This window comes from Barbatula barbatula (genome assembly GCF_947034865.1).
Source record: "Barbatula barbatula genome assembly, chromosome: 15".
Lineage (NCBI taxonomy): Eukaryota > Metazoa > Chordata > Actinopteri > Cypriniformes > Nemacheilidae > Barbatula > Barbatula barbatula.
Window position 1 is genome coordinate 12,944,512 of NC_136778.1, and position 26,183 is coordinate 12,970,694.

General features: G+C 38.3%; 1 protein-coding gene across 1 annotated transcript in view; it reads right to left on the reverse strand.

Annotated features, from left to right (window-relative positions):
• Window positions 1–812: 812 nt before the first annotated feature.
• Window positions 813–26,183, reverse strand: part of fndc4a (fibronectin type III domain containing 4a) — a 36,731-nt gene continuing 11,360 nt past the window's right edge. Inside the window, exons 2-6 of the mRNA XM_079473997.1 lie at window positions 18,857–18,972; window positions 17,892–18,096; window positions 12,222–12,311; window positions 4,306–4,439; window positions 813–2,984 (exon numbers count right to left, since the gene is read on the reverse strand). Coding sequence (XP_079330123.1) covers window positions 2,943–2,984; window positions 4,306–4,439; window positions 12,222–12,311; window positions 17,892–18,096; window positions 18,857–18,972 — 587 coding nt within the window. The 3' untranslated portion in view covers window positions 813–2,942. The remainder of the gene's footprint in view (window positions 2,985–4,305; window positions 4,440–12,221; window positions 12,312–17,891; window positions 18,097–18,856; window positions 18,973–26,183) is intronic.

Sequence of the window (26,183 nt, forward strand, 5' to 3'; positions counted from 1 at the left end):
CATTCTGTATACTCTGATAAAATAAACTACCTCTTCAATTTTCAACAATAATTGATTAAATGCATGTGATATTGTAACTTATTCTTGAAGCTCACTGTGCTGCTGTCTACGGTTTCATTAGTTATTTTCTTGAGTCATGTGTTGGTGACCTGCTGCGCGTGTCTGGGTGCTGATTCATTTAGCATAGACGTCTGTTTGGATCATTTTCACTTATGCATATGTTAGTTTAGCCACAGTGAGTCAGCAGTCTCAGTCATGCTGTATACTCTTATAATACTGTTAATAGGAAAATAGAATTAGCCAGGTTATTGAGGATTAACATTCAATTTTTAAAAGTATTGGGAATTAAAAAAATTATATTTTTAAACAAACCAACGTGAGTTCTTCCAAAATGTTTTGAATTTACAGACCCAGTCACCATTTATTACATCTTTTTCGAAAGACTACAATTAGTAGGGTGACTTTTGTCTTCCTAAAGAAAAGTAATGGGGTTTGACACAAAGTGAGGGTGAAAATGAGGAAATTTGCAACAGGCCAATAAATAATTTGAAAGTCAAATATTAAATCGAGTATGGATTATTTTCACAGCATATTTAAAAAATGTCTGAGTAATCACCTTATTTTGAAAATGGTTAATGTCATTTGCTTGCTGGTTCAAATGCACCATTAAATAAGGTTCCCCGTCATTACCACTTCTCTATGCTGAAACAAAAATCATTTCAGTTTTTGTTAAATACATCTATCATCTGTCATATTACTGAAAGTGTATAAACTCTTCTGTGCTAAAAGGAAAGAAAACCACAAGCTTTCATCAAGTTCCATCAATGCCTTTATTAAAATTGATGATAGGGAGAAATAGAAGAAACCAAAGCAGGTTCCATGTTTGTGTCCCTCGCCCAAATTGAAACTGAGAGCATCAATTGTAAAATATGAGTTCAGAATTGCTAACAACCATGCATGCTTTACTCATGATCCTACGGCATGTTTCATGGCATATTCTTAATAGCAAACAATGAATTTCCCCTTTCTTATGAAGTCAAATGTACATAGTGAGATTAACCGCAATTATGTACAATATTTAGTCTGGCAGAATTTAGGTATTAGAATATACTACTGTAGGGAAAAAGTATGGGCTATGAACACATGTATACAAACCTAATGTCTACATTTTTGCTCCTAAACAGCAGGCTTCATGAACACTCTTTTTATCAAAATCTAATACTTTCAACAGCTTTAATCATGTATTTATACTAGTAGGTCATCTCTTGGATTAACAAGATAAATAAACAAATATTGCTGGATGTATTTAGAATATGCAAACACTGTTAGTTGTATTTAAGAATGTGAAGTGATGATAAGTGCAAGTAGAAATGACAAAACTTTGCATTAGTCTTATCTTTCATCCCATTCACCAGAGTACAGTAATAGCTCACCTAAATATGACAATGTTTCATCATCATTTATTCCCCCTCATGTTGTTCCAAAGCTGTATAATTTACTGCCCCCAGAAATAATTTCAATATCCGGCTGAGTGGATTGAATACAATGGCAGTACATCATGACTCACTTGAACGCTCAATAAATCACCCAACAATGTCAGAGAAAGTATCTGCGGCTTGCCGGTCATTCCGTGATCGGTTTTAGTGAAAAAATAACCTGATCTCCTTTACCTCGTCTTAACCAGTAAATGACAACAGAATTAAAATTTCTGAACTTTTTCATTTTTTCACGTCTGATCAAAAAACACCACAAGCCGAATCTAATGGCGCCTCTGCACACATGTTGCAGCGACTGGACCGTGAGATGTGCATGCTCAAACAAAACACAAAACATTATTAAAAAGTAGAAACCATGAGATAGTTTGCCAGTGGCATATCAAAAATACACTTTCCTTCTACTAGTCTCTACAATACAAGAGGAAACACTTAGTCAAGCTAGGGCTGCCACAATATCAGATCTTCACTACCCAGTCATCATGGTCAAAAGATTCTTGTAACAATAATACGACAATATTTTAATAGGATTATTATGTAAATGAAGGATATTGCCCAGATACCTCTTTTCTTTGTTTATATTGTACTTGGGTACACTCTTAAAATAAAGGTGCTTTGAAACGTTCTTTGATGCCAAATAAGAACTTTTTGGTTCCATAAAGAACCTTTACCATCTGAAGAACCTTTCTGTTTCACAAAAGGTTATTTGTGGCAAAAGGGTTCTTCAGACTATATAAAAAGTAAGAAAAATATGGTTGTTTAAAGAACCTTTGACTGAAAGATTCTTTGTGGAACCAAAATGGTTCTTCTTTGGCGTCGCTGTAATTAACCTTTTAAGCAATTCCATGCAAATGTCAATCGAAAGATAAAAAAATTCTTTATAGTCTAATAAGTGAATTGTCACATCCATAACCGTCCATATTCCTAAAAAATGGGAATTAAACTATAGTAACTATTTTATGTTCTATAAGGAGCCATCCCTTTTCCATTTATTGGGCTTTGACTGAAAATGTCAAATCCATAATGCTGGAATTGTCCTTTTCTGTCTTTTTGGCTTTCAAACTTTATTTTCGATATTCATAATCATAATTTTAATATCACGGTTATCATTGCCAATACCGGTGTATTATGACAAGCCTAAGTCAAGCTCACTAAATTTGAGGATTTCCCCTTCTATTGTATTGTCATCATCTATGCATTAGACATACAGTCTTATTGTACATTACTGTATGTGTTTACACCCCCACCTCTCCACGGGAGTACATTGCTTTAATATACATGTACATGTCGGCATATGGGTGGGCTGAGTGTTAGCGTCAGGGGCAACCGACAACAGTACAGCCGGCGTGCCGTTCCATGTGGATAGTTGATGGAGAATATGAGCGATATACTTTCATCCCGATACTGTAGGTGCTATGGAGGGCGTGACTGACGTCTACAATACTCCCATCACACCTCGATGATGTTGATGGATGGCACAGACTGGTGGAACTGCAACAGACAAGATAAACACAACATGATTCTCCTCCGAGGGACCCACAACAACCGCAGTCATTATTTTGTGCAGAAGTCTTGGAAAGGATGGCTGCATGGATGGATGTTTCCTCAGCTAGAGTGTATCGTATATATGGCCGTTCTCAGATAGAAAAGACATACTGTACATAATTGTCATCTAGCAGTGCAATATGCTGGAACTGTGTTTCAAATACTGGAAATTAAAGCCATTAGGGTTGCCATGCAGAGAGGCGACATCATCCCAGGGCACGTGTTGATTTTATCATGCGTTTAAAAGTCCCGGTCTACGATGTGTTACAGCACTAATGGTCATAGTGGAAAAAAGTTAAATGTGGAGCATCTATTTTATTGGTGTGCATTTCTCATGGGGAAAGAGCCAAGTTAAGGGTTACAGCTGTGCAGTGGGTGAAAATGAGGATCAGGGGAAGAAGGATCAAAGGCAAGCAGTAGTTTTTTAAGCCAAGATCTATTTTAGAAGTAGGTCAGTTGCACTGATGTTTGATCCACTGCACTTTACTACGGTAAAATGAATTTTTGGGTTCAATATTAAGTGCTATGCATATTTTGGACACTCCACGGCAGTCCGATGATCACAGAACAAAGGTTCAACAGAATACATACAAGCTTTTCAGATGAGAAAAGTATGAAATGCACAAGTGTGATAAAACCGCTTTAACAGACTGACAGACTGTGTTTATCATAAAGTCCTTTCTGGTCTTCTCCTAGATGGCAGGTACCATGAGACAAACGACTGACAGGTTTGAAATTAGCTTAAAAATAGTGAAATATATAAGAGACAGGAGACAATTTGCATTGTAATTCATCTAATAAACAGATTTCATTTATGAATTTATAAAGTTCCTTGATACAAAACTCTCTGTGACTTTGTTAATGATGATGAAGGAGATGACAGTTCATCCATAAATAAAGATTATGTCATAATTTACTTACATTTATCCAAAGTGTCTCACATTGCATTGTATTATACATTTGTTAATGACTATGTGCAATCTATGTGCAATCCCCTGGGATCAATCCCATGACCTTAGCGTTGCTAGCACTACTACTTAACTTCATGTTTTTAGAAGATTTTTTGTTACAGTTTTTCAACGTATTATGTAAAGATTATGTAATTTTACATGTAGGCCTATTTTACATGTATTTTTTTAAATACATTTTTTTAAATGACAAAAAAGGCCACAAATTTACAAGACAAATAGGGTGAACTACGCTTTATGAAATGATGTTTTATATAGTGGACGCTTGTGTCAGGTGGTCAGATTCAAAGATGTCCCACCTTGCTCCGGAGCAGCCCTCCACTGTGGTGTTCTGGTGTGCTTCTCTCTGAGGACGGCTTTACCTTCTCTTTACTGTTGCTGGAATCATTGTCCTTTATAATGTCATACTGCCGGCAAAACAGTGCAATTACAGCTGCAGACACACAGAAGACATGGTGAACTCTGTTACTTAAACATCCAACTTGTAAGACTCTGAATAAATCATAAAAGCTCAAGTAGCTAGTTTAAAACATTGTGAATTCTGAATGAAGATACACATTTTAAGTCGTGAAATTAAACGCACACCTGACATTATTTAAGCACAATCCTGCCAAAAAAACAAACACTCCATTAAGAAATAAAGACAGATATCAATTTTCTAAAAATAACAAAGTAAAGAACAATTTGATATTTAAACTTATATTATATTATATATTTTTGTATTTCTTTCATGCATTTATGCATATATATATATTTTTTTCCCAAATTTTTACATTTTCACATTTGTTTATTTTCACATTTATTTAACCATGGTTTTTGTAGTGGAACTATGGTCATACAAATCTGCCAAAAAAACATTTTTCTACACTTACACTATGATAAAACCATGGTTGATTTCCTTAAGGGATTTTAAATCCTACTATAGTCAATACTATAGTAAACCATGGGCGTAGCTAGCGCCTTTTTTGGGGGGCTTCAGCACCCCTAATAAGAAGCTCAGCACCCCTAAAACTTGGAGTAAGAAATGTTGTTATTCTAAAACAATTCGTCTTTTACAAGGTTAAATAATGTCCAAAACATACTCCGTAGTTTTTTGTTTAAAATGTATGTGTTAAGGTGTCTTCCTCTTCTCTTCTTCTACTTTTCCTCTGTAGCTGCATCGCTCAGCGCGAGTGTCATCCAGCGCAAAACACACGCGGAGTGAGAACGCGTCATGTAGTGTTGTGAATCAAGTTGCTCCAAAGCTGTATCACACTATTCCGATTGCGAAACCATATCGGTGACTACTGGAGTCAGTATCCTGAATCACCTAGGTACACCTATACTAAGTGTTTATTTTCGGACTATTTTAGTCCAGCGGGTCGCCGCCGGTGTGGAGTAGCACAGGATATGGGGTGACTCGTCCATAGTCATAAAAGGAGAGAAGTTGCGCCGGTTATTATGTTCTTCCGCAAGACGCATTAACTGCTAGAGCGTGAAACAAAAACAACTAAACTGCAGACCTGTGCCTCTGTTTTTAAAGTTTATCGTTCATTTGATACTCATTTTAACAGTCTGGAGTCATGTAAACATGACGTCACGTGCGTCTTTTCTGGTCAGTCGTCATGGAAACATGATCGCCCTGGCGTTTGGACCAGAGTGTCAGTGGAAGTGATTCTTACTGAAGCGCAAGACTGAGGCTGGTACAGTTCAGATTCGTGTTCCCTTCACAAAATTTTTTTTGTGCCTTGCATCGGCTCCATACATGGCTCAGGAGGACCACAGGCCAAAGCAGACTCCAGCACCTATAGCTGTGATGTCTATTGAGAAGGAGTTGCTTTAACCCCAAAGGGTCATTGACAGGTTTGCCAGCCTCAAAGTGCGGCGACATAGATTAACTCTCCCAAAGTAGAGCCAAATGGGGATTCAGGGGAAGTACTTTAAAGATTTACCTCTATTTCTTTTTTTATATCTTTACTTTCTAAGTATTTACAAGACCTCTGTAAATTATCTGGATATTTTGGACTTTTTGGTTTTACCTTCTTTTTTTAAATTTATTTAATTTATTGATGACTTATATTGGTTTATGAAAGTTCAGACTGGCGTGCGACCAGATATGTTAGAGATGGTCATTTGTAAATAATTTACAGAAGATGAATTACATTTTGTTGTCCAAAAACCTGTTACTTTGTTCAATGTCAATAAAGATCTAATCTAACCAATCTGATGACTGTTGATACATAAGGAGGAATATGGAGTTAAGGGTCAGGAAAAGCTGTGTGAAGAAGATTTTGTGTTTGTTACAGGGGGCTGTCTGTGTGAACTCTCACAATTAAACTGGTGTCCTGAAAAGGTCTCAAACCTTGTTTGTATGTGTTAGCGTAAAAAAGGTCCCAAAAAAAGGTGTCAAAGAAAATCTGGATTTTGGCGTTAGTTGAATCAATGTTAAAATGATTAAGTTATTTTTCAATAGACACATTTTTTGTTTTTGTGTGAAAAGAGGGTGGGTGGTGGCAGTGGGGCTCATTGGGTGCTCAGCACCCCTAAAGCTCTGACCCTAAAATCGCCCCTGTAGTAAACTACAGCATATTACTGTAATATATCATATTATTGATTCATGTGATCCTACTCATCTCTTGCATGTCATTTTGTCAAAGCACAAGATGTTACTATGGCCTAAAAGCTTACCTGTGGCCTACAGCACCACTCTGTGATCTACTGCCATGTCTGAAGCAAGACACGCCCCCTCATTACCATAAATGGACACAGAAATGTATAAATAAATAAATGTATAAAGATTTATGTGAAAATAAATAAATGTGAAAATGTAAATATTTTGAAATATATATATATATATATATATATATTAGCATAAATGCATAAAAGAAATACAAAAATGTAGAAAAGATTTTATATATATATACATTTTAAAATGTATTTCTGTATTTATTTGTTTATTTATTTGAGCTTTTTTACATTTGTTTTTGTATTTATTAATTTTAAATTTACGCAGGATTAGGCTTCCATAGACATAGCACTTTCTATGAATGCAACATTTTTCTTGTCAACAACAGCCTATGCATGTAAGAAAATGAACTATGGATCAATACATATCCGTCCTTTTTTCAATTACGCCCATTGGATTTTCAGCAACTAGGACTTATGGTCAACGTGCACAAGCATTTTTTCTTGTCTCTGAAATGGAGTTGGCATAGTTTTTATAATTAAGGAAGTCAAAAGTAAAGTGTTTATAGCGGGTTTTGTAATTAAATGTATACATTCAATCAAAAATTACTTGGCTGGCTACACTTCATTGTAGACTCTTATTCCACATAATTGGAAATTGGTTTTCGTGACATTAAATTAAAATTTGAACTCCACTCATAATAGAACAAAACATAATAGAATTGAGTACAGTCTAATAAAATTAGTCTTGTCAAACTAATTCCGCTTGAATCTGTCGCCAATTACTTAGTGTAGAGAACTGAATACAACTTTTAAGACATGGCATGTATTGCATAATATCTAATAGGAAGCAATTTAAAACAGATAATTGCTTTCGGATGTACAAAATACTAACAGATTCTTACAGAATCCCAACTTGAAAATTCATAACGCTTAATGTTAACATTTACACCCCACATTTTGTCTAACGCTGGGATCTATTCCCTTTTTAGTTAATGCCAGTTCAACTTACCCCTCATTTACACCGCACACATTTTTTCTTCATTTTGGGGGTTTTACTTTTAAAAGGCCAATGTTCATGGGGAATGGGACGGCACCCGCCCTGTACATATGGGAATAAAAGGGAGGTTTTGGCGTGCCCATTCTTTCACCTTTTTGTTCTTCGTAACTTGCAAAGCTTTAAGGCTGAGCGAATTATCTCTCTTTACTACTGGATTCTACGACGCAGTGCAGCGGATTGTGTGCAACTTCCCATGGGCAACGCCCAACACCTTTGCAAGGTTCTACAACCTTCGCTTACAGCTAGTGTCGGCCCGTGTCTTGCAGTAAGACCGGCGGCCGGCTGGGCTTACGCCTGCGAAGTGCCTTCTCCCCTCAGGTGAGTCAGTGTGCTAATTCTAGCTTTCGCATGTAGCGACTATGAGTTTTGGGGAATAATTAACTCAAATGGATTGAATATTCATTAGTTTATGAATATAATTTGCTTGTCGTTAACAACAAATATCAATTTCCCGATAGGGGAATTGTTTAATTAAGTACAAGTAACCTTTATAGAATTGCTTTAAGTTATCTGACCTGTTGTCCTGCAAACTAAAGTTGTAGACTTCCAACTGACTTCTCAATAGAGGATTACTGCTTTACAAACGTTTAAGAAACATTAAATTTCTGATCAGGATAAAATAATATTTCCTATGTTCGTACAGTTTGTATTACTAAAATAGTAATACAATATACAGCTTAAATAACGTTTAAGATCTTATTTCATTGACTTCGAGTTATATGAGCAAATAACAGATTCAATTCAGGTGTACTTTTGGGATTTTATTGACTACGAGACAAAGGGGAAATAAACCAACTAACTAAACAATGATGAACAATTAGACAAACACACATGGAACGTAAAAGCAGTAAAGAATGAAAGTAATAGACAAGGTAGGAGTGGCAGTATTACATCAGCAATTCACATCTGCATAAACCATCAAGGACAATCTCCTTATTGAAAGGGGTAAAACTTATGCGCAGCTATTTATAAATAGACCAGATACTTGCATTGGCTTTTAGATGTGCTGGGACATGTTCTGGTCTGCGCTGATGGAAGTCCTGATGCGTTTAAAGCGAGCGGTGAGTCCGTTGGGTTCGCGGATTGGCTGCCGAAGGAAGTACGAACTTAGCCGAAGCAAACTGCCGGAAAAGGGCTGTCTCCAGGGAGGAGACAGGTCTCGAGATATTGCAACGAACAGCAACGAGCGCATTTTCTTCCGTGCACAGATGTTTTAACCCTGAGGGCGTCACGCCCCTCCCGAGTGGGCGATCCAATGTAGTGAGCTGATTTTTGAGCGGGAAATGTTCCTTTGTCCGGCTCAACAGCTCATTTGCATTTATGGTCACCTGGAAGTTTTGGCGCTGTAATATTCTTAGATGAAAATAAAACGAGTATGGTAAACAATACATTACTGTGCTATACACCATCATCTAAAGAAGGAAAAGGGGAACCTTTATGTATGAAACATGATAGGGTTATTAGAACATTGACCCATAATTTGTACAAGAACACAATTATGAGCCTAGTTACGGTGTAACACCTATGCCTTTGATATTATGGTTAGGCTAGCATATCATGGGAACAAACATAAACGGTAGAAACAATTATTTACACTTTAAGCCTTTCTAAGGTGGCAAGAGGGGAGAAAGAGACATTCTTTGGTAGACTTTGAATCTCTCTCTGTTCCTGGTGCCACATGGCTTTTGTCACCTTAGGACGCATTCTGGACCCCCCCACGAGAATGCCTTTGAAGCTCAGGGAGAGTGTCGGAATGTCCCCTGGTCAGTCCAGATAGGTGATAGCTCGGCCATTTACATTTTACGACCCCAGTGTTGGCCTTTGGTCCGACCAGACGCTACACGCAGTTCCCCCACTGGGTGAAGTACTTCTCTGGTTTACGAGCCGGGCGGAGTGGGCAGTATTCCAAGCCCAGTAAAGGTGAGTTTCCCTCACGAGGCAAACCCCTATACCTGAGGTAGTGCTCCACATGTAGTGACTTCCCCTCCTTGGGTAGTCCCGTCTGACGTCTCCTCACTCTTGGTTTCCCTGTCGGTGAACCTGTGACCTCCGCTCAGTGGACTCCACTGCTTTCTGTGCACCCCTGGTTGGGGCCCCGCACTACTACTCCCATGAGATCTCCCCACTGGTTGTGACTCATGCAAACTGATGCCTTACTACACCACTGGAGTGTACGATTCACGGTGACGGTCACTTGTGGCCAGTCAATGTGGCTCCACCGTATGTGGTGGTGTGGCTCAGCGCCATGGCGTTTTGCATAGGAACCCCATTCTGTCAGTCTCGACCAGTGGCGGTTCTACATTGAATTGCACCCCGGGCGAGACCACCTTTGATATTTTTTATTAGCCATTTCACACAATTCAGAAAAACAAAAATGTGCAGGAACTATGACCTGTATTTATTGCATTATGGATAAAATGTGCGTTATTTGGAAGAAAGTCGAGGTGGTGTGTGACTGACTTTAGCCCACTAATTGAATTTGCGTCATGGGAGGGGCTTCTGCAGCTCGCTAAATCATAATAATTTCTTCCCAATAGCGCACATCTTCGGCGAATACCTGACAGACAAATAAAAAAAATAAAACGTACACTAACACTCTTCTCTCAACAGGTTGTGGTCTAGCTTTTGTTGAAACTAACTTTGTATAAGCTATTGTTCTTTGTATGATATAGGGTATCGCTTATTGTCACTTTGGATAAAAGCGCGTCTGCTAAATGACTAAATGTAAATGTAAATAATCACGGCTCAACTAGAGCAAGCTCCTGATTGGCAGCGCAAATTTTCGCCAAAGTTCAGATTTTTCCACTCGCGCGAACGCTCAATCGCCTCATTCGCGCGGATCGCACCGCAAGTAGGTCATCGCGTCTTTGAATTGACTTAACATGTAAAATACTCGCGCTTAACGCTACATTCGCGTTCGGTTTAAACATCCAGAGGTGGAACTATCCCCTGCGTGCGCCCCTCCCCTTTCCCCTTCACACACACGGCACCTTCTCAGCATGCAGGGGCGCCAATTTGACGATTCCCCACACAATGAATGAATGATAGATCATAGAAATCCGCTTTGCGGCGGCCCAGAGTTTTTTTTTACTGCTCGTGCCGGTGCCGCCCCCCATGTGACATGAAAAAGTGACGCCCCGGACGACTGCCCGGTTCGCCCGTGCCTAAAACCGCTACTGATCTCGACACAACGTTGAGAGACCGACAGAACGGGAACCTCTTGGTTGGATGTAACCTCAGTTCCCTGATGGAGGGAACAAGACGTGTCCATCATGCCACTGCAGCAACCGAGCAAGCCTCTCAGGTTCCTCAGCCCAAAAAGGTGAATGAACTGGCGTGCCGGCCCATTAGTCAAGTTAATTGGCCTTTTAAAAGTACAATCGGAGATGATAGGTTCTCAAGTGAAACCCCATTCTGTCTGTCTCGACACAACGACTTGTTCCCTCCATCAGGGAACTGAGGTTACATCCGTAACCAAGACATTTTGCTACACGTAAAACAAAAAACATTATTATATATCATTATAGTTAAACAATATTTTACCACAAAATAATGCAGTGTCCGTCAATAAAAGGTGCGTATCTTTAGCGAGGCGGCACAGAGAGCCGCCTCTGGGACGCTTCGGTAACGTGCTGCTGTGCGGCTGGTATAAACAAAAGCATTGACTTAAGTGACTGAGTAGCCGCGATCAGGTACGGTGGCAGGATCGGAGCCGTAACGCGCCGCACACACATGCAGTATAAATGATGGGTTATTCATGTCGTCCTGTATACATGGATTAATGAGACTTCTATATTACAAACCTTAATGAACTGCATGTAATGAACATACTAACTGATTCTTAACGTTTCACACATTAAAATATGTAATGTATTACTTTGTGTAAAAAGCCACTTAAAATGTTGAGTTATGAGGGTGTGCATGGGGCTGCCCCTGCTCTTCATGTCGACATGTTCAGTATCTTCTGGATCGGGAGATGCAGAGAGATTTTTTTCAGTACTCAAGCTGTGCAGAGATATTCCCTGTTTGCTGGAGTGGCAGATGCAATTGAGTGCATGAAACAATTTGTGACAGGGAGGCGGCTGGTTAAGTGCCTTACATAAGAAAAGACGCGCTTTCTATTCCCATACATGGGTCTCAGTTTTCATATTTGATCACTTTAATGCAAATTATGGTTTTTCATGCATTCCAGAGCTGGCCTGTGAAGTGGATTTTTATGAACTGCTTACCTCAAGTGGTTTTAAAATCACTCAGGTGAAAAATGTATAACCATTAACAGATCCATGACAAATTAAGATTCGCTCTAACTCTAATTTGCTCTCTCACTCTATCGCGCTCGCTCAGTCTCTCAATGGTAGTAATTGATGAGTTAATTTCGTGAGATTTCACAGTTTCTCTGTTTGCACAAACAGGCAGATCGGTGTTCCACAACTATCTTGTGTTCATTGAAAGATTCAGCACATTTTCTTAGATGTGACAACAGCTTCTCACCTGCCCACATGAGAAGCACAACCACAATGATGATCATCTCGCCTGTCTGTAGGTGTCTAGCTTTATCCAGGCCTTGCACTGTTGGGTCATCTATGGAAAAAGAAATGGATCATCAATTGGTATGTGGTTGTATAAAAGTCATACCCAGTACAGGCTCTGTTCATTTTCTTTATAAACTTGTAAACTTTGATAACCCCTGTCGTCATTTAAAAAGTCACTTGCACATTTTCATGTGGGTGAGGTAATTTGCTGCAGATGGAAGCCCAAACCCCTTGAATCAAACCCACTCATAGATGCATCGGGTACAATAGAGGATAAAATGTAACATGGAGCACAGCCACAGTTTTTATTCATTGAATCATTCAATGAAACAAGTGGCAACATGGCATATACAGTACTAAGAAGATTTTTTACCTAAAAATTTAAATTGTTGAAAAACACAACAAGCAACTCATCATATAAATATGCAATAAAAGTAATTAAAAAGTAAAAAGTCGTCAGTGACTAAACTTCTGCCTAACATCATGTTGTGTCTTCTACAGATTAAAGAGCATCTTGTGTGTTTCAGAAAATCATGATTTTTATTTTTGGGTGGAGTTACTCTTTTAGGTTGGTGTATTAGAATGTAATTGTTTTTACGTTTGTAAAATAATTTCTGTGCCATTTGTGATACCAAACAAAATAGCGAATTAATGTTCTCAAACAGTCCACTAGTTGACTGAAAGATGGTCTCGCCCCAAAATCACATCATTGGTTTATCACATTGAAAATGTTGTGTTATTTTCAACCCAGCATTGAGTCAAAAATGGACAGACCTAAACGTTGGGTTATGAATTAACCTACAGTATGCTTGGTTGTTTTAACTTACAGTTTGGTCAAATATTAACCGTTTGCAGGGTTTTTTAAAGCCAATGGTTGGGTTTGTCCATTGATCAAAAATATCCCAACATTTGTGTATACTGTATTGTAATTGTGGGCTGTTCACTCTCAAACTAACAGATCCATTTACAGTTTTGGGGCGGATCAACCTTCTGCAATCCAAAATAATCAGTTCTTGAGCAAACACATACAGTAAGCAATCAGTGTTATCTTACCCACAACCACAACCAACCTGTTCTCAGGGGAAGTCGTAACTATTTTCCTGGGTGTCTAATTCGTATAAACTCTAATATTGTGAATCGTCCAAAATGGATGATTACTTGGAAAAAAGCAATACTGATGCCCCACCCCTTACCCCGGCCTAAAACATAACATCATACATAAAATGTACGAATGCGATTTACAAATCAGCCATATTTAGCCACCTTGTAAACTAGTTATGCTTTTCCAGTGAGATTGTGTTGTCACAACGGTAGCTTATAATGATTTTAATTTTAGCTGTCGGTTTGATTTCACTGGAAATGTTAGTTGCTTCTTAACACACGTAAAAATAAATCATGTGCAATTTTATGTTTCATTTGGCGATAAAGAGGCAAATGTTATGGGTTGCAGCTTTTGCAAAACGGTAATGCAAAGGATTTAAAAACATTTTTAAGCATGACCTCTGTAATAAAGTTCGTAAGAAGGGAAGGAAGGAGGCGGGAACCGGCGAACATTCAAATAATAAAACTTTAATTAAACAAACAATAAACACGGAAGTTGCCGACAGCCACCTCACGGTAGACTGTCGGCCATAAAACATACATAAACTAAACACATTTCCGGGCCCGGTCCTCTCTCGTCAACAGTCCTGCCGAACATCCATTTAAGCTCCCAATCTCCTCCGTGATGAGATGCGGGACCGGTGCGCGCACAGCTGATTGCACTTATCACTCACGCCACCGGCCCCGCGTCACGGCTCTCGTCCCGCCTTCCTCACCACAACCTCAAAGAAATAAATGTATAGCACGTTTCATTTTGTTTCCAAATTGGCCATATGTTGCCCAAAGCTGGTTTAATACCCAGCATTCAAATCAGCACCTCCATCCAGCCACAACATGGAGGAAGTGCTGCCCTAACCGGCCATCTCTCTTCATCCTTAATCCAGTGCTAAAAGGATTGACTGCTGGCTCATTTCCTCCTCCAAATATCTTTTACCTGCGTGGCGTTGTTCCAGAACACCACTCTTCCCAATTGATATTCCTTTCAGCATGAACGCAATGCTGGCACTGAGACACCTGCTGTCATAAATTGATAAAGGATTGGAGGGGGGCACCCTATCAGAGTAAATTCCAATTACAGTCGCACAGCATTGAGATCACAATCTTCCCCAGTTCGGCCGCGCGGGATTGCAGTCAAAACGCTCCACTCATCAGCCCGATGAATATTTACAACCACGCATGTGCTGGTTCATGCTCATCTGTGGAAAACAAGTGAATAGAATCAACTATTTCTCTCATCCACATGGTGAAACAGGTTTGACGCATCCTGGTTATATTTCTCCACGGAGATAACAGGCTCGAGTGAGATGCCGTGCTGTTCATTTCAATGCTTATATTCCAAAAGCCCAACTGGGGAGCTTTTAAAAGCCTTTAAAAAGAGAGCTTATATGTGCCAGACAACATTATGCCTCATCGATTGACTTGTTTTTTTACTAGACATCTGCTCATTTGTTCCGCTTGCTGTACTGTATGAGTCCAAAAACACTGTTGGACATGTATGCAGTAAACATCACGTCAACCTTCCCATTAAGAAACACTGTAGAGGCACATACATGCCAACAATACATTCAGAAACCAAGATGCATGTCAACAATTACTATGCGAGTATGTCTGCAATGTACTCTAGTTGTGATGGGTCTTTCCTCATCAGAATGCACAGGTTTGTTTCTTTTTGATTTTGTTTTCAAGTCTTTGATGTTGAGTCGGTAACATGTCTACAGAAGTCGTTTGAAGCATCACGGTAATTGAGTCCAATGGGAATCTTCTTCATCTCAGTCCGACAACCTATGAAGAGGTATTGGGCCTAAAATAAAAACTAAAACCCTAGGTAAAACTGTCTGGAGTAAAAAACAAGACACATTACTCTATGACTTGGCACATCTGACAGAAGATTACGCAGGCACTTAAAGCAGGTTGAGAGTTTGAGAGGAATAAAATTGTGTTTAAGTACACTCCAAATTTTTATGGACAAACCCAACCGCTGGTTTGAATTAACCTAGAAAATTCTGGGGTTTAAACAACACAGCATTTTAAGAGTTTAAATTACAAATACTCCTTGCCATATATAATTTCTTAATTTCTCACAGTCTTCAACATAAGTCAGAGACCAGAGAGATGTACTGAAGATGTTTTCTCCGTATTGACCTAAACTGATTGGAATGCCCTTAAAGGTGAAGTTAATCATTGGATGGTGATTTAAGTACTTACTGTAGTTGTAATACAGATTTTCTTTGGATGACTGTCCAAACACAGATACTTCAATCCTCTTAAAGAGTGAAATATAGTCTATAGAATTTGTTTTTGGTACTGTAGTACATGTCATACAGTTTTCATACGTTGTTGGACACCCCAATAAAATCACTGGGCTTTAGTCTAAAGTAACTATCTACTATCTATCCTGAATACATGAGGAAAATTTGAAATTTTAAGGACTTCAAGTGTGGGGTGAATTTCAGTCACTGTAAAATGATAAGACAGAAGTATTCTTTTCGGACAGCCCTGTGTATGCTGGAAAATATCTTATTTTTAAAGATGAGCTTGGAAACTGAGTGGGAGTTGACAGTACCTCCCTTTATTGTGAAGAATCTTTTCATACCTCACTGTGGCTTTTCTAACCAAAAGATTCAAGTGACAGTGTTTTCTTGTTTGTTGTTGGACGGATTTAGAATTTGGACGCACAGCATCAGCAGCTGGAAGCTAAGATGAGGCAACCAAAAAAATACTAAAACCTTGTGTTGCATCAAACCCGTATAGCAAAAATAGATCATCTAAAGAATAGTAAAGGACGTTGTTTTCCATGAAACTATAATGAATGAGAATCAAGGTTTTTAAGTCTCACAAAGGATGTTAAAACACGCCAAGTTTGCATTGTTTTAGTGAATCATGTTACTGTTTAGTTTGTTTCACTCTTTTCTGTAGTTTTTCTTATTTCTCATTTATATATTGTGTTTAATCATTTACTTTTCAAATTCCCTACTCCCCTTCCGCCTGGTCGCTGTTCTAGCCAAATATTGTTATCATTACTCACACCTGTTTCCCATTAATGGTCTCATATTTATACCGCTGTGTTCCCTCACTGGTTGTGGCGTTGTCTTCTTTGCTTGTTCACCCAAGTGGATTACGGGCTGCCGTGCCGTGGCGCTCTACTAGTTTCGCTGAAGCCAGTTTGGATGTTTCTCTCCCATTCGGCTACCCCTGCTACCAGATGGACTTGCCGCACACTCGGCCTCTCTGGATTATTATTTAGTTTTATGTTGTTGGTATAAGAGTACCCTGTCTCCCTGTGTTCTGGATTATTCACCAACGTTTGAATAAACCCTTAGTTACCTTTATCACCTGCATCTGAGTCCTTTTTCGCACCTGTGACAGTTACCCAGTTTAGGTCTGAATGAGTCATTAACAAAACGGGTTCATTTGATTCTTTAATTTAATACTGATTTTAAGGGGATGTCTTTTTTCTATTGACAGACATGAAATAATATATACAGAACTATGTCTAAGATCTATGTTCTTTTGTTATCTTAGAATGAGCTATTTCTATATAGAAGCAAAAACGTGATGACATTTTAGTCCTGCGTCAGCCACCGTTGTGCTTCGAAAGGAAGGGGTGGAGTGAGCTATTGGTTGCAATTCGCAACCTCACCATTGGATGCAGCTTCAATTCATACACTGGATGTAAATGAACCGGTTTCTGCAGTTAGCTGAATCTTTTTCTACAATCTAGTTCTACAAACTATTTCTTATGCATTTCATGTTTAGAAAACTATGAATGTAACTATGATTCAGTTTTCTGAAAGAGTTGAATTCCTATGAAGGTAAATGCACTTCCAGTACAAGCCAAAGTAAAAAGCAATTCGTTCAAATCAAATCACATGATTTATTGCTAGTCCTTTGAATATCTTATTTTAGTTAATTGCAGAAAACATAAATGGCATATTCAGCATAGTTCTGATCTACGTGTATCTTTAAATGATCTGATGATCAATGTCGAGCTCTCAGTCTGCGACGGTGCGCATATGGCAAAATGTTTCGTTTTGTTTTTAACAAGGCAGTGGCAAAAATAGCTTCTCTGATCATTTTCCATTTAAAGGGTTCTCAGTGTGCTGCGGGATTTCATACACTACACAGCAGAGCAAATCTCTCAGAAAACATTCATTTTGAAACATCTCAAACATTGAAAAGGGTTTTAATAATCCACTCGGTTAGACTGCCATTAGGGCCCATCAGTTGGCCCTGCACCGATATACAGCATCTTCCCCAGAGACACCGTGAGCTGATTAGAAATTGAAGTTGACCGGAGAAGCAGTAACAAGGAAACTGACTCATGCGTGAAGAGCTCATCAATAATTAATTCAGTTGTAGGAAAGAGAACTCTCAAAACAATGGTAGAAATCACTGAGGACTGAAACGGTCATTGCTTTGTGGCAGGATGAACAAGTGCATTTCACGTGCAAGCGAAATGTCAAGCAATGATGGATTGCTTGTCCGGAACGAATAGACTGAAAAGAATGATTCACCATCGTGTTGTTACCTTGGTTTGAGCTGTTTGATGGATAGCGCTCGGTTTTCTTGAGGGTTCTGAAGTGGTTGCGTATACTGGCTTGACTCTCGCCGTATAGACCGATGGACTGCACCTGGATGATGTAATCTGTCTCTTCCTCCAGGTCCCACAGCACGCAGGATCTACTGGTGGTGTTGACCTCTCTGATAAACCTCTGCATTTTGCCGTCCATTCTCTGGAAAAAAACATAGATATCAAACCTACAGTTTTGTTCCTTAATTTGCGAGTGTGCTACAAAAGGTTATCTTTTTTACGTATATTCTGGATAGCGTTGCATTTAACTTATTTAGCTCTGTTGCTCTTTAAAGTCTACAAATTGATGCAAAGCATTTTTTTTCTGCCCTTGGGCTGTGAGGCAGCCTACTGTAGGTGTGGGGGTGTCTGATGGAAGTTCTTGGCTAAATAAATAATGCCTCAATCCGTGAACGTCACCCACACAAACCATTAAAGAAGTTCAGACAACCAATTTCATCACAGAATTGACAGATACATTTGTAATTGTTGGAATGTGAGATGAGATAAGTCATAAATAAATAGCTTCAAAGTAATTTTAGTAAACAATTCTATGCTTTCATTAAAGATCTGATAGAGTCTACATTTGTATGAATCTTACTCGGTCAACTGCAATATACAGTATAACTACAACAATTTTAAATGAAGGTAAGATGAAAACAGCCATATGTTGCATTCAAACCCACTAATGCACACTATGACCATGCATTCTTTAGTAATGTTATTGTGTAGTATCTCATAAGTTTTACTTATGAAATTATTTCGAATAATTATCAAAAATAAAGTCAACCTATTATATTAAACAACTTTGAATGTTAGTTTTAGATAATTGTAAGAGTTTAAGATAAAAGTTGACGGCTCTTTATAATAAAACAATAACTGCAGTTGTCAAACTAATAAACATTTTTTTTAAAGCGATTTACCTGTTGTGAGATGGAAAAGCCAATGATGATGTCACCCTCAGGAACTTCCCAGGATACCGTTGCTGAATCAGCTCTCAGGTGCATGACTGACACATTCACTGGAGCAGGTGGACGGTCTAGACATAAAATAAAAAGAAATTATCAACTCTGATGTCATTCTTGTGAGAGAATAATAAAAGAATAATTCAGGCAAAAATGAAAATTCTGCCGTGCATAGCAGAATATGTCATTCAAAGCCTGCATGGCTTTCTTTTTTTCTGCAGAACCCAAAAGAAGATTTTTTTAGAAATGTCTGCTTTGTGTCCATACAATGGAAGTCAATGTTGTTTGGTTTCCAACATTCTTCAAATGATCTTCTTTTGTGTTGTGCAGAAGAAAGTCATACAGGTTTGGAATCACACGAGGGTAAGAAAATGATAAAAAAATTCCCATTTCCATTTTTGGTGAACTATCCATTTAATGATCTTGTACACTAACAAGTGAAGTGCAATATCATCTACAGTATGTACTAGGGATGTACAAATAATATCAATATTGTGTAATCGCAATAGCAAATTACTTTCAAATATCATTGTGGTCACACGGCTGTATGAAAATATAGGTCTTCCAGGCCTGACATAGAGAATGTTTGAAAAGATTCAAAAATGTGTTTATTGCAAATAGCTTATCAGTGTCAGTCATTTTCTGTTTCAAATTCATATGCCTTCGAAATCTCAGTTAAAATCTGAACTATCCATCTCAGATGACATAGGCTAGACAGCTTAGGCGGAGCATCTGTTAACTCCTCCCCTTCAACTGTGAGTCTGCTGCCAGCTTCATTTAAATATGCAACAGCTGTTTTTATACATTCAATCAAATCGCAACGAAAAACACAAGCCAAGACCACTATTTTCCTCATTCGAAATTCAGTTTCACCTTAAGATTCACTTCTTCACTTTAAGTTGCTCCTCTATACTCACTGTCACTGGCACAAAAGCAAATCCTACTAAAACGTACAAATGAGATTGCATAAATTCATACGAATAAACCACCTTGCAAAATATGTTGTGAGATTTTGTTGCTACTATACAAACTGTTTGTCATACATCCATTCATTCATTAATCTATACCACGTGTCTGTTCATCATTTGTACCCCTTTTCTATCTACTGTGCTGGAGCTTATCCCAGATATCTCGGGTCGAAACAGGGAAACACAGTCGGCAGATGGCCAGTCCATCAGGGGTATTCAATTTAAGTTTCAAGAGGTCCGGCCTTTATATTTTCTTGCAAACGGAGGTCCGGACAATATGTTTTTTAAGAATAAATAAATATTTTATCAGTTAAGCCCAGTTGGATATACTGAATAAAATATGTTTTTATCAAGCCATTTATTTTATATTTTAATATTTGTAGAGGCTCTGTGGATTTAGGGGAATGCCCTCTTAATAGAAGTCTGATAATTATTGTAATAAAGATCCACAAAAGGGAAGGAAGGAGGCGGGAACTGGCGAACGTACTACAATCTTTAATCAAAATAAACCAACAATAACACGGAAGTAAAATGCCGGCAGCCACCTAACGGTAGAAAATGCAGGCCACAAGAACATAAATACAAACTTAACACATGTCCGGGCCTGGTCCTCTCTCGTCAACAGTCCTGCCGCTCGTTCTCTTAAGCTTCCGATCTCCTCCGTGAGATATGCGTGACCGGTGTGTGCCCAGCTGATTCCAGCTATCACTTAGGTCACTGGCCCCGCCTCACGGCTCTCATCCTGCCTTCCCCGCCACAATTAATATTTGTAAATAAAAAAAACTACTGACAACATGCAAACAGCAAATGTAATGTAACAATTAAAATAATAGACAGAAAACAAAAACTAAATTAGCCTTTCCATGTCTTGAAATTAATATTTGATGCTTGTTGTCTAATAATCAATTCGATTATGAGATGTCTTTGGCGGGAGAGAAGCAGTGCACGGAGCGGAAAGGGTTAAAATGAAGCGTGTTTGGCGCTAAATAAAGATATTAGAGGATATAGAGGCAAAAAATAAATGACATAAATGTTCCTGAGACCGCATGTGATGTGATTCAACGCTGTGAACACGAGCGGCTCAATTTAAACAACCAAAATAGTAAAAGGTTTTAAATGGTTTATTAGGCTATGTCTGGCGGTCCGAATGGAAGGAAGCCAAGGTCCGTTTCTGGACCGCGGTTCGCCTATTGAGGATGACTGCAATACAGTTTATCCGGAATTTTATAAGCAATATCACACGCTTTCCAATACCCCATAGAAGAACTGCATGCATTTACAATAATTCAAAGAATGTCAGACCTGACTGCCCACGGGGAACATTTTATCATCATGCATTATAAGAAAAGGATCCTGAAGGATTTATTTTTCTATATGTATACCTAACTGATATGTGTTATGCCATACACTATTTGACTTGAATTAGCAATTCCACTTTAATCTATAGTGCAGACTCTCATTTTAGTGGCAAGATAAATTATTTTTCACAGAATTCCATGAACATGGCATGGACAAGCTATTACATTGCCATGAAGCAAACAACAACTATCCACAGGTCTTAAATATGTTGCTGCACTCTGTTATTCTGTTTATCTTAAATAGACCGTCTGCGTTGCTTGCCAAGAAAGCTTTCCAATCTGACCAATCAGATACGGACTGTAAAACACCTACATCTATGGCTTGATCTCTTTTTCTCTGGCTAGTTATCAGCGGGTCTACAGCTCTCTCTTAAAGCAAGTAAAGCATCCAGAGACATTTAAGCAAAATGCTTTAATGGGGATCTTAAGAAGCTGGCAAATATTTTTGGATCCATTATTCTGTTTGATATATTACTAGTTTACCAGTATTTCCTGAAATAATCTGAGAAAAAGTCATTTTCATAGTGCATCTGCCTGGTCACATGACTATAATGTAATTCATTATCAATTTCTTATGTTGCGATTAAGAAAATATGGGTCGCTTTATTAAACATGTAAAATGTAATAATGTTATGGTTCAACCAAAAAAGCTGTCAAACCTGTTAGACTTTCTTTCTTCTGCAGAACACAAAATATATGTTTAAGAATGTTGGTAACAGCGGCACCCATTCACTTCTATTGTACGGAAACAAAACCAATGCAATCAATGGGTACCACCGTTGTTTGCTTACCAACATAATTGAAATGACAAGATAGTGAGTAAATGATGAAAGCATGTTTATTTTTGGGAAAACTATCACTTTAAATACTGTGCACAAAGTGAGCACATCTGGCCATATACCTGTATGTCAGCAAATTAGACCTAAAGAAAATTTCAATTTGCGATAAAAAAACAGTGTCAGCCATTGCAACAGATTGAAGGATTAAAAAGTGGCCCTGGACTTTCGTCACCAGGAGCAGCTGGCAACACCAGGCTTTCAACATAATACACCAGCTCATTGATGTACAAATCATCTAAGCAACAAACAGACATCAGAATTACATATAACCCTGCCTAAACATGTCAGTGTATTGTAGGGTGATGTATTTGAACTGTTTGTAAATTACACTTTACTGACCATGACGTGTAACACACCTGAGTCAAAGATTCAAGTTTTACCCTGTTTTAAGTTGGGTTGATGACTTCCTACTTATAATTTCCTGGCCTAGAGAATTGACTTAAATGGTGCCAAAAGGTGTGACTAGACTTTGCAAAAACTCTTGTTTTATTACATCAAATATAAAGTCCAAAATCAGGCTCTGCATATTTTGCGTCTCTCTCTGTTTAACAAAAGCTGCAGCTTTTGCCAGAGGGGAACTGGAATCTCCTGGTTAGGCCTGGTTTCCCTCTGAGGTTTTTTTCCTCCTCCAATGGAGTTTTGGGCTCTTCGTTTCTAGAATTTTATAGTTTTATTTAATTAACACTGCATATAGGAATTTGATGTCTGTCTGATATTTGACCTGTGTTTGACTTGCATAACCTTATATGTTTTGCTTATAGTCAATGTTTTATTTTTCAGCTGCTTTGTAACGATGAAAATTGTAAAAAGCGCTATATAAATATAGCTGACTTGACTTGATTTGAGGCATGCACCGGCATACTTTCACACCCTACTACACTCCTACACCCCATCAAGAACCCCGCGTCTGCTAAATGACTAAATGCAAATGTAATTTCTTACCCGTTGGGACACACTCAGCAAGTGCAAACATGTGACGTTAATTAATGTGGTGTTTCTACGCATGTGATAAAAAGCAATTTTACAAAAAATACATAACTCTGACGTTTTCACCAAAAAAACGTGCAAGCTACATTTACTACGAAATTATATGTATTATCTTATTTATTCTATAGTCAAGTCAGATTTATTTGTATAGTGCTTTATTTGTATTGTATCAAAACAGCTGTTTCCAAAAAAGCAAAAACAACAGAAAAACACATGTTAGCCAAGCCAACCATAGAATACATAAAGAAAAAAATATTACATTAAAAAGTAGTTTTATAACTTACACTGGAACGCTCGCGAGACCTGGACAAAAAGTCTCATGATATATCCAGAAGGTGATGCATTATGGGACACACTTAGCCCTGAATACCGCTCGCATGCGGTATTCAAGATGGTGTGGGTTGGTGTGCGTTAAGGGCACTGCACATATGCGTTTTTAAGGCACGCTTTTTTAAGACTTGCGCTCTTACTTCGTGTAGTGTGCAGACGCTCTCAAGTGGCCAAGAGGGGGTATTTGGACGCAGCCAGTGTTCACTGCTCTCTACTCCATGCACACAGGAAATCAGCTGAAGTTTGAGAACACCGATTTGCGCTACTGGACTGCGGCAGCACCTTCCCACACAGACAAAACTTATCACAGAGATATCAAGTGTTATTTAGCCGTAATCATCAGATTTACATACGTCTTGTGCACTTTAATGCCTTTTGAATCTACAGTATCAAGGTTTAACATATTTTGAAAACTTACAAAAATGGAAATAGAATATGAGGCAGAACGACATTATTTGATTGAAATTGATGAAATCGCTAATCTAATATGACATTTTTTTCATGGGTCCCTTTTTTAAATCCAGCCAAGCCTTTAGAGCACTGGATCACGATTTAGGATGTCATAGACAAAGTAATTAGTCCCACAAAAAGCAGAGGAGCACAGAGACAGATTCAATACTCAAGCACATGCCTCTGTCGCTCTGGAGAAAATAGAAAAGCGCTGAACTGGATTGAACCGCGTGAGCATTTTGCAGCATCTCCTGGAGCGGCTCTCTAATGGACTTTGCGTGTTTGTGTGGGCGATTGCAAAAAGGGGAAGGGCTTCTATTTGTTTCTGTACCCGAACCTGTGAAAGAAAATAAACAATAACAAAGCCCTTAGCCATGTTACATAACGGGTGCTTTAAGACCAATCTGGACTTTTCACAAAACAAATTTATTTTAGATGTCTATAATGTATGTTTCACTTAGGAGGCCAAAAATAAGAAAGCGGACAAAAACAATAATCAAATTCAGCATTTGCTGCTGTTCTCATGACTTGCTTTTTTCAATCATTTGCTACTAATCCCATAATGCATCACAAATCTAGAGGACGCATTTAGTATCAGACTGATAATCAATGTCTTGTGTTGATGCCATGAGGTCGCAAGTGGCATGCGCTGTTCTTCATACAGTTATGATCTACACACTGGGGTCAGAGCTGATTATGTTGGTCTTCCTTGCTAGGGGCCCTTATCGATGGCTGTGTAAATTGGATAGAAAGAGGTCTGGCTGTGCACCACGGATAATCATTTACAGGGACGACAGGGCCACCTTGGTAAAAGCTCACAGTAATATCAAAGCGTACGTGGGTGCAATGCATCTAAGCATTCATTTTAATGAGAATTGCAGCTAGATGTTTGTTTTTGTGTAATAATGTGGGAAATTAGGTTTATTGTGAGATCTACAGAACAACTTTGCTGGCTGTGGACATAGAATAAAACACGTCCACCCATAGGACATTTTTATCGCACAAAGCTTGCTCTTTAGTTTCACTAAGTATTACCGTTTCTCCTAAAATTGCTGAGGAGAAGAAATAAAAACAGAAACAAATGAGATTTAAATACTGAGGATGGATCTGTAAAATGAATAAGGAATGTAAAGGTAAAATGTTTCTTTCTAATAAGATTTGGGTACATTTTATGAAAAATGTTCATTAGTTCATTTTGAATTATTTAATAATATTGTCTGTGACATTGTGGAGATCTCTCTAATAGAAATTGTAATGGAGACATTTGTGAGAAAATATCTGATGCAGCCATACCTGTCAACACCCCCTGTTTTTCCTTGAAGTCTCCTGTTTTTCTCACCCATCTCCAGCCACCCTCCAGGTTTGTTATTTTTTTAGTGAAACTCTCGTTTTCATGTTATTTTTCCTGTAAACTCCCAGAATAGACCCCCTGAAATGCAAGCGGCAAAGGAATGGAGAGGGATGCTCATAGGCCTCCTGGATTTGGGTACCCAAATGTTGACAGGTATGGATGCAAGACACTTAAGCAAAGGTTCCACTTGTAATAATTAAGTAAAGAGATCTCATATATTTTCTTTCTTTATATGCAGTTTCATAATAAATTACTTGTGGAAAAATAAAAATCACAAATGATTCATTTTTAAAGTGATAGTTCACCCAAAAATGAAGGTTACCAACATTTTTCTAAATATCTTCTTTTGTATTTTACAGAATTTTCATTTTTGGGAGCTACCCCTTTAAGTAAACATCCCACATGTGTCTCCTTTGGAGTTTCAAATAAGCGCTCATGAAAATCGAACGGTTGTCATATTTTCCAAAAAGTTAGATCTGAATTTAAATGTTTCTCTTTAAATTTGTTTCAAGAACACATTATTTGATCTATGGAAATCCATATAACATAATCTTATAGGTTTATACTTTTACATCTTACTAATGTCAGAAATTCTCTCATTTGGGTCTATTTTTGTTACTTCAAAAGACATTAAGCTAAAACAAAAAGCAAACGGCACATTACTGAGAACTCCATTAGGTCTTGAGCAAAGAAAGACATTTATTTCTCAAGGGGAAGCGCCACATTTGTGCGGTAATGGTAAGGCCACGTCTTACATTTGTCCATTAGTAGATTGCTGATCTAAAGTGTAGTTTGGTGCCGAGCCAGTTTCATTCCAGATGTCCTGCAGATGCACACTGATGTTTTATGATTTTCATAAACTGATATCATAGTAGAACATCTGCAGGCATCACATTTGTCACATTCACTAGATCATCATAGTAATGGTGATTCCTAAGAAAGCTGAAACTAAAATGTTCTCGGTCTCAAGATACATCACAGTCTCAGTTAATACATTATGCT